Below are 10,337 nucleotides of genomic sequence, written 5' to 3' on the forward strand. Positions count from 1 at the left end.
AGTGGGGGAAGAGTGGATCGTGAGATCGACGCGGCGTCTTCAGTAATGCGGACGTTGTACCGATCCGTTGTGAAGAAGGAGCTGAGCCGGAAGGCAAAGCTCTCAATTTACCGGTCGATCTACGTTCCCATCCTCACCTATGGTCATGAGCTTTGGGTCATGACCGAAAGGATAAGATCACGGGTACAAGCGGCCGAAATGAGTTTCCTCCGCCGTGTGGCGGGGCTCTCCCTTAGAGATAGGGTGAGAAGCTCTGCCATCCGGGAGGAACTCAAAGTAAAGCCGCTGCTCCTTCACATCGAGAGGAGCCATCTGGTCAGGATGCCACCCGAACGCCTCCCTAGGGAGGTGTTTAGGGCACGTCCAACCGGCAGGAGGCCACGGGGAAGACCCAGGACACGTTGGGAAGACTATGTCTCCCGGCTGGCCTGGGAACGCCTCGGGATCCCCCGGGAAGAGCTAGACGAAGTGGCTGTGGAGAGGGAAGTCTGGGTTTCCCTGCTTGCCATGTGTCCATGACTAATTGAGTGTCTGTCCAGCGTGGAGCACATAGTGGGCAACCTGTTCATGCAGCTCCTGCTCGGCATCCCCTTAGAGATGGTCCACAAGGGCTTCGAAGTGGGCATACTCTACCTGGCGGGGGTCTTGGCAGGTGAGGAAGGCCTTTTTAGCGTCTTGGCTTGTGTCACGCATCCACTCCCTCTGTCCCTGCAGGGTCGCTGGCCAGCTCCATCTTTGATCCCCTCAGTGCCTTGGTGGGGGCTTCAGGAGGGGTCTACGCCCTCATGGGGGGCTACTTCATGAACGCAGTGGTGGTGAGGTCACAGTTCAAATCATTTCATCGGGATTTAGTTTTCACTTTTTGCCTCTTGATGACAGTTGCATAATATTTCCATTGTGATTGCGCTAAAGAAAAGAAGGGAGTATCATATAGGACAATTAATCAATATTTAAATAATTACTTAAATGTGTTATTATAAACATAACTTGTGTCATTTATTTCTTGCAAAAGTATGTTTATTATTTCTTCAATTATGTCTCGATTGAATCATTTTTTTAAATTTCATGATCCTTTGTGTCAGTGCTTCATGAATTGATCTTATCTGTCAAACTCACCAATCAAAGTTGGGGGGGCGGAGCTTACACAAATTTCATCCAATGATTGCTTTGGTCTGAAGCCTGGAGCCCGCCCACCGACTTTGACGGTTTTAATTTGACATGAATTGCTGACAAACAAGTTCATTAAATAATGTTCTAAATCATTGAACTATGAAATAACTAATTAAATCACAAAATATAAAAAGAATAAATTAATTAAATGATTAAGTAATTAAATATTTAAATAGATTATTAAATAAGTATACAGTAGGTACTTTTACATGAAATTAATGAGACATTTAATAACACACTTAGGTATTTAATTCCAATTGATAAACACACGTTTGAGTTAATATTTCAAGATGTATTTCTTTAATGTTGGTCCATTTGAAACTCTTAAAAAAAAAACAATGTTCCCTACGGTTAAAAAAAAACACACAATCAGGAGTTTACAAGCTTATTCATGCCAGTCGAACGTGTCATTTATTTATTTATTGCAAAAGTATGTTCAATTATTTCACGATTTAATCATTTTTTCAATTTCATGAACCTTTGTGAATTGATCTCATCTGTCAAACGCAGCCATCCAAGTTGGGGGCGGAGCTTACACAAATCTCGTCCAATGATGGCTTTGGTCTGAAGCCTGGGCTCCGCCCACTTGACTTTGAGGCTAAATTTGACATGAAGCGCTGGCAAACGGGTTCATTAAATCATTTTTAAAAAAACAAACAATGAAATAACTAATTAAATCTCAAAAGAATAAAATATATTAATTGAATACTCAAATAGATGATTAAATAATTATATGTACTTTGACATCAAATTAATGAGCCAGTTAATAACACATTTAGGTATTTAATTCAAATGATTTTTAATCATACATTTAAGTTATTCTTTCAAGATGTATTTATTTTATGTTGGTCCATCCATTTCTACCGCTTATTCCCTTTTGGGGTGGCGGGGGGGGCGCTGGCGCCTATCTCAGCTACAATCGGGCGGAAGGCGGGGTACACCCTGGACAAGTCGCCACCTCATCGCAGGGCCAACACAGATAGACAGACAATTATGTTGGTCAATTAAAAAAAACCCTGCCTTGCAACACATTTTCCCTATCCATCCATCCATCCATTTCCTACCGCTTATTCCCTTTGGGGTCACTGGAGCCTATCTCAGCTACAATTGGGCGGAAGGCGGCGTACACCCCGGACAAGTCGCCATCTCATCACAGGGCCAACACAGATAGACAGACAACATTCACGCACTAGGGACCATTTAGTGTTGCCAATCAACCTATCCCCAGGTGCATGTCTTTGGAGGTGGGAGGGGCCTATCCCCAGGTGCATGGAGGTGAGAGGAAGTCGGAGTAGAACCCATGGAGAGAACATGCAAAGTCCACACAGAAAGATCCCGAGCCCGGGATTGAACCCAGGACTACTCAGGACCTTGGTATTGTGAGGCAGACGCACTAACCCCTCTGCCACCGTGAAGCCCATGGTTAAGAAAACACACAATTGGGAGTTAACAAACTTATTCATGCCAGTCAACTGTGACATTCATTTATTTATTGTAAAAAATATTTCATAATTGGGGGGCAAAGCTTACTAAAAACTCATCCAATGGTTGCTTTGGTCTGAGGCCCGGGGTCCGCCCACTGACTTTCACATTGAATTTTATATCAAGTGCTGCCAAACAGGTTCATTAAATCATTTTAAAAAATCATGAAATAATTTATTAAATCACAGAATATTAAAATCAATTAAACGGTTAAGTAATTAAATATTTAAAAAAATAATTAATTGATGAGCCATTTAATACTACCTTTTAAGTATTTAATTCCAATTATTATTCATCACACATTTAAATGAATATTTCAAGATGTATTTATTAATGTTGGTCCATTTCAACCTCTAAAAAAAATCATGCCTAGCAACCAACGTTCCCTCTAAGGTACGCGCCTGTGCAATTGCACACTGCTCACGCACAAAATGGAATAAAAAGATATGCGCATAACAGTGTGCACGTCTGCCGTCGCTCACATGTGCGCCACTGAATGCTCAAGGAGTTTTGGCGTTTGCTCACACATATCAATCAATCAATCAATGTTTACTTATATAGCCCTAAATCACTAGTGTCTCAAAGGGCTGCACAAACCACTACGACATCCTCGGTAGGCCCACATAAGGGCAAGGAAAACTCACACCCAGTGGGACGTCGGTGACAATGATGACTATGAGAACCTTGGAGAGGAGGAAAGCAATGGATGTCGAGCGGGTCTAACATGATACTGTGAAAGTTCAATCCATAATGGATCCAACACAGTCGCGAGATGCCAGTCCAAAGCGGATCCGACACAGCAGCGAGAGTCCCGTTCACAGCGGAGCCAACAGGAAATCATCCCAAGCGGAGGCGGATCAGCAGCGCAGAGATGTCCCCAGCCGATACACAGGCAAGCAGTACATGGCCACCGGATCGGACCGGACCCCCTCCACAAGGGAGAGTGGGACATAGGAGAAAAAAGAAAAGAAACGGCAGATCAACTGGTCTAAAAAAGGGGGTTTATTTAAAGGCCAGAGTATACAAATGAATTTTAAGGTGAGACTTAAATGCTTCTACTGAGGTGGCATCTCGAACTTTTACCTGGAGGGTATTCCAGAGTACTGGAGCCCGAAATTAAAACGCTCTATAGCCCGTAGTCTTTTTTGGGTTTTGGGAATCAATCAATCAATCAATGTTTACTTATATAGCCCTAAATCACTAGTGTCTCAAAGGCCTGCACAAACCACAACACAAACCACTACGACATCCTCGGTAGGCCCACATAAGGGCAAGGAAAACTCACACCCAGTGGGACGTCGGTGACAATGATGACTATGAGAACCTTGGAGAGGAGGAAAGCAATGGATGTCGCGCGGGTCTAACATGATACTGTGAAAGTTCGATCCAACACAGTCGCAAGAGTCCAGTCCAAAGCGGATTCAACACAGCAGCGAGAGTCCCGTTCACAGCGGAGCCAGCAGGAAACCATCCCAAGCGGAGGCGGATCAGCAGCGCAGAGATGTCCCCAGCCGATACACAGGCAAGCAGTACATGGCCACCGGAACGGACCGGACCCCCTCCACAAGGGAGAGTGGGACATAGGAGAAAAAAGAAAAGAAACGGCAGATCAACTGGTCTAAAAAGGGAGTCTATTTAAAGGCTAGAGTATACAAATGAGTTTTAAGGTGAGACTTAAATGCTTCTACTGAGGTGGCATCTCGAACTGTTACCGGGAGGGCATTCCAGAGTACGGGAAATGAAAACGCTCTATAGCCCGCAGACTTTTTTTGGGCTTTGGGAATCACTAATAAGCCGGAGTCCTTTGAAGGCAGATTTCTTGCCGGGACATATGGTACAATACAATCGGCAAGATAGGCTGGAGCTAGACCGTGTATTATTTTATACCTAAATAGTAAAACCTTAAAGTCACATCTTAAGTGCACAGGAAGCCAGTGCAGGCGTAATGTGATCAAACTTTCTTGTTCTTGTCAAAAGTCTAGCAGCCGCATTTTGTACCAACTGTAATCTTTTAATGCTAGACATGGGGAGACCCGAAAATAATACGTTACAGGGGAAATTGCTAGCAACACATTTATGGTTTAGAAAAAACCCCACAATTGGGAGTTCACAAGCTTATTCCTGGCAGGCGACAATATCACAAAGTTGTTTCCTGTCCTGACTCTTTTGTAGAACTTCCGGGAGATGATCCCCGTCCTGGGCGTGTTCCGTATCCTCCTCATCGTGCTCATCGGTAGGTCGGACATCTTTGTTGTTACTTCACATGTGGTTTACTGACGCACCTCCCATCCTTCTTAGTCGGCGTGGACTTTGGTTTCGCTTTCTACAGAAGATTCGCAGGCGACGAGGGTATGAAGGTAGGTGAATTATCTCAGTCTTTGCCAGAAATCAGGATTGGTCCAACGGCTGGATGAAAGCATCCTGCTGGGACTTGATTCGTATATATGTGTGTCTCTTCCAGTGATTAGGATACTTTGCATATTTTGCATAGTACTCCAATCCCTGCCTTACTTTGCACACTCCTGTCCCCTCCCTCCTCCATCCAGGCCCCCTGGGTCCTAAACCCGGCCAGTTCATACACACAATGGCTTCAAATCCTCCAAAATAGACACATTTTAAGCTGACACTACATTACGACGACGATTTTGCATTTTTTGACAGATTGCTTCATATAATGCTGACAAAACAACCAACTGAAAGTGATGCAATATGCATGCCAGGCCAGTAGGGGGCAGTTTGTAAAGACACACTGATCTCATGCTTGTTGCCTTTTGAACCCGGTTTGGTTGCATCCATCCACCCTAAATTCAACTAGAAGAGGCACTACCTGAAGAAATCAATCAATCAATCAATCAATCAATGTTTATTTATATAGCCCCAAATCACAAATGTCTCAAAGGACTGCACAAACCATTACGACTACAACATCCTCGGAAGAACCCACAAAAGGGCAAGGAAAACTCACACCCAGTGGGCAGGGAGAATTCACATCCAGTGGGACGCCAGTGACAATGCTGACTATGAGAAACCTTGGAGAGGACCTCAGATGTGGGCAACCCCCCCCCTCTAGGGGACCGAAAGCAATGGATAAATGACCTGTGAATGCTCCAATGCTGAAGTTGAAGTGAATTGCTGACAGAATGTTGGAATGGTTAGAATTTTGAAGAGTTTGAATTTCCAGGACAAACGGAATTTTGGTTTGGAACTTGGGAAAATGGTAGTTTGAAACTCCAGGATGAGTGGAATGTGTTGATGTTGGAATGCTTTGAGGAGCTTGAAAAATGTGGGAAATTGTGCAACTTGGAAAAGTGCCCCAATCATTTCAATGGGAACTTCCTGGAAATGTGGGGAAAAACTTGGGGATTAGGAGCATGAATGAGTTGAATTGTTTGATGATGGAATTGTCTAAATCTGTCAAGAAACGTTGAAGTAGGACCAGTTTTTTAAATTGAGAAATGGTATTATGGAATTTCGGGAAAATGGGGAATTTTTCTAGTTTCTAAACGACTTGATTTTTTTTTTGGTCCGGACTCAGAGGAATGTTTTGACGGTGGAACAGTTGAAATGGGGTGAAAAATGCAAGAGGAGTGGTCAAACGAAAAAGGTCGGACGTCGGGTTGGAAAAAAACCTAGGAATTCCTGTAAATTAGATAGATTAGATAGTACTTTATTTATTTCTTCAGGAAAATTAAAATTTTCAGCACAATCCCATTCAAGATCAGACAAACATTACAGGGAGACAGAACAGGATCGCTGACGGGTCTGCCAGCTTCCAGCGCCCCTTACAAAATAGGTGAGATACAGGTAAAGGGGGGTTGGGGGGAGAGAATGGGAGAAAAAAAATAGAAGATTAAAATAAAATTAAAAAAATCGGTCTTAGCCTGTGCCCTGGAGAGGGGGTGCAGACTGAGGCCAAGGGGGGAAAAACAACTCATAGCCATAGAACACATCCCTCTTACATGTGTGTAAGAGGGAAACATCAAAGGACATTAAAGACATTAAAGCAGCAGATACAACCAGACACTTCTACATACAGCTATGAATAAAAAGTAAAAGAAACATCCAGGACTTTTTTTTTAATTCTTGAAAGAGAGCACACATTATTAAGCAGGCTGAATGTTTTGGAGTTGGAAGGGTTTTAATCGGATGAAAAATGTGGGAATTGTGGAACTTGGAAAAATGTTCCGATGGTTTCAATAGCAATTTCGGGAAAAGCAGGATTTTTTTTGGGTAAATGTTAAAAGACTTGAATGTTCTGAATGGTTGGTGTTGGAATTTTTGGAATCAGTCGAGAAATGTTGAAGTAGTAAAAATTTTTATTGAGATGGTATTACAGAATTCCTAGAAAACTGGGAATTTTTCCAGTTCAAAAAACAACTTTGTTTTTTGTCCTGATTAAGAGGAATGTTTGGATGGTGAGGAATAGTTCACAGGAAAAAAAGGGGTTGAAAAAGGGGGATTCTGGGAATTCCTGGAAACATTTTTAGCTTGGAAAAATGATTGTTTGAATGTCCAGGATGAGTGGAATATGTTGAAGGCGGAATGGTTTGAATCGGTTGAAAAATGTGGAAATGGTGGAAGTTAGAAAAATGGCCAATTTATTTTTTGAATGGGGAAAATGTCCCGGAAAACCTGGAATTCTGGGAAATCTGGAAATGTTGAAATGTGTCCTGGGCCAAACCATAAATTAACTGCGGCCCGCAAAAGGCCTGGGCTCCACTTTGGACTGTTACCTTGGTTGGTTTTGTAACTAATAGTACAGCCCAAAACGTCTCTCGTCATTGAGCTAAATTGAACTCTGTCTCTGCAGGACTCCTTGCTTCTTGTCTGTTTAATAGATGTCATCAGTGTTTGAAAGAATTGTGTGGTCGGTTGAAAAATGTGGAAATGGTGGAAGTTTGAAAAATGGCCAATTTATTTTGAATGGGGAAAATGTCCCGGAAAACCTGGATTTCTGGGAAATCTGGAATTGTTGAAATGTGTCCTGGGCCAAACCATACATTAACTGCGGCCCGCAAAAGGCCTGGGCTCCACTTTGGACTGTTACCTTGGTTGGTTCTGTAACTAAGAGTACAACCCAAAACGTCTCTCCTCATTGAGCTAAATTGAACTCTGTCTCTGCAGGACTCCTTGCTTCTGGTCTGTTTAATAGATGTCATCAATGTTTGAAAGAATTGTGTGGTGGACTTGTGTTGTAAGATCTAAAAGCACTAAAATGCCAGAGCTGCCAGAATCAGAAATGTATAAGCAGCTGTAAGATCTAAAAGCACTAGAATGGAATCAGACATTTAAAAGCAAGTCATTAAAACCCTTTTAAACGTGCAGATTCAGTACTGTGCAAAGCTTTGTATCCAGACTGAAATGGACCCAAAGTGTTATTGTCACCTAAAAAAGGCTGTGGCAAAACATAAAAGGTCATTTAGAAATGGGTCGATAATTTGACAAACTTGTAGGATCAAGACATGGTTTTTGATCAAAGGCTCAACAACAGCTCCTTTACTAAAAGATCTGCGGTTGATGATTAAAGTTCTAGTAACAATGATTGGTGTGGTGAAATGTGTCCTCTGCATTTGACCCATCACCCTTGATCACCCCCTGGGAGGTGAGGGGAGCAGTAAGCAGCAGCGGTGGCAGCGCCCGGGAATCATTTTTGGTGATTTAACCCCCAATTCCAAGCCTTTGATGCTGAGTGCCAAGCAGGGAGGTAATGGCTCCCATTTTTATAGTCTTTGGTATGACTCACAACCTACAAATCTCATGGTGGACACTAGGCCGCTGAGTCGGTAGTAGGTCAATAGAGTCCCAGACTTCTTTAAAAAAGCAAGGGGGGACTGGGTCTATGGGACAAGACCAGGGTTTTACTTTGTCAATGGTTCATGGCCATAAAGAGGTACGTGTTCCTCCCTGCTTTCTCATGCACCCCAAATCATGAAATATGCTTGATGTAATTAAGACCCGCTTGGCATTCACGCTGACTGGCGCGTCCTGGGTTGTGTCTCCTCATCAAGGTGTCCTTCGTGGCTCACTTTGGAGGAATCGTGGCGGGCATGACCATCGGCTACGTCTTCTTCAGCGACTACAACAAGAAGCTGCTGAAAGACCCTCGTTTCTGGATTTGTATCGCAGGTTACTTGCTTTTTGTCCTCTTTGCTGTTCTTTTCAACATCTTCATCTCGCCCGCCTCTCTGTAGTAGCGCACACCCAGACTCCCTTTTTTTTTTTTTTTACAAAGAGCACTAGGACTCATTTTTTACCCACTTTCACCACTTGTTTTTAATGGAAACGCCCTCTGCAGGTGACAAGTAGTAATGCAGGGGATTTAAGAAAGTAAAAAGGTGAACGATTGAACATGTTTGACGACATTGTAAAAAAGTATTTCCACTACACATTTTAAGAGCGCATCCCCGCCGTCTGTTTTTTTGGTTCATGTTTTCTTATATTAAAAAAGCAAGTATGTGAGTAACGACCTGATTATTTACTGCATTAACACAAATATATTTCATACATACTATTTTAAAATCTCAAGAATATGTATTGCATTAAAATAACCAAAAATATTATAAATATTGATCTGTATTCTGGCATATTGTTTACAATATCATATTGATAGGTAATACGGTCTCAGTGAGCGTATGGCCCACTTACTATCTGTATCTACACAGTGCTCTTTAAACCAGGGGTGCCCATTACGTCGATCGCGAGCTACCAGTCGATCTCCAGCCAGGCTTTTAAAAAGAATAGACCTAAAAATTAGTGATCATCAATCTTCACCAAGACGTCACATAAATGACATTCACGGTACCGGAGGGTCTTGTGAGATGACGCTGGCTGCTGCAAGATCATTATTATGAAAATATGACCGAGAGGAAGGCGAGAAACACTTTTTATTTCAACAGACTCTCGCGCCGTACCTTCCGTCAAAACTCTAAAGGCCGACGGCACATTTCCTATCTTCGCAATAAAAGCCCTGCTTCATGCTGCCTGCGCTAACTAAATACAGAGTCTCGGAAAACTGGCGTGCACAAGCGATCCCTCAGAAAGCTGGCGTGCACATCACTTGTGCACGCCAGCTTTCCGAGACTCTTATTTTGTTAGCGCAGGCAGCATGAAGCAGGGCTTTTATTGTGAACATAGGAAATGTGCAGTCGGCCTTTAGAGTTTTGACGGAAGGGACGGCGCGAAAGTCTGTTGAAATAAAAAGTGTTTTTCGCCTTCCTCTCTGTCATTTTTTCATAATAATGAACTGGCAGCAGCCAGCGTCATCTCACAAGACCCTCGGGTGCCGTGAATGTCAATCAAGCAAGCTACGGAATTTGCCGCCAATGTTTTTCTTGGAAGCTGAATGAATTAGATGCCAAAAACAACCACTTTCATGTGGTATTGTACAGAAAGGACAACTTTTTTTCTCCTCCATTTGAAAATGTGGGCGTTATCATCATTACTGTCTGATTCCAATCAATGCAAGTCATCAGAATCAGGTAATACACCAACTTATACTCTTGTCTTTGTGAAAGAAAGACATCTATATGTGTTACACATGCTTGTATTATCATTAAACACATTTAACTTGTTTACAAAAATGTCTCTTTCATAAATAAATAAATATAAATGATATATATAAATGAGGTAGATCCCCTCGAGTCGGTCAATTGAAAAGTAGCTCGCCTGCTTTAAACAGTTAGTGT

General features: G+C 42.6%; 1 protein-coding gene across 1 annotated transcript in view; it reads left to right on the forward strand.

Moving 5' to 3' along the window:
• rhbdl2 (rhomboid, veinlet-like 2 (Drosophila)) overlaps positions 1-9,111 on the forward strand; it is a 19,610-nt gene extending 10,499 nt beyond the window's left edge. Inside the window, exons 4-8 of the mRNA XM_061915099.1 lie at positions 540-652; positions 715-815; positions 4,825-4,885; positions 4,951-5,009; positions 8,661-9,111. Of these exons, the coding sequence (XP_061771083.1) occupies positions 540-652; positions 715-815; positions 4,825-4,885; positions 4,951-5,009; positions 8,661-8,843 (517 nt within the window). The 3' untranslated portion in view covers positions 8,844-9,111. The remainder of the gene's footprint in view (positions 1-539; positions 653-714; positions 816-4,824; positions 4,886-4,950; positions 5,010-8,660) is intronic.
• Positions 9,112-10,337: the final 1,226 nt, after the last annotated feature.

This window comes from Nerophis ophidion, linkage group LG11 (assembly GCF_033978795.1).
Source record: "Nerophis ophidion isolate RoL-2023_Sa linkage group LG11, RoL_Noph_v1.0, whole genome shotgun sequence".
Taxonomy (NCBI): Eukaryota; Metazoa; Chordata; class Actinopteri; order Syngnathiformes; family Syngnathidae; genus Nerophis; species Nerophis ophidion.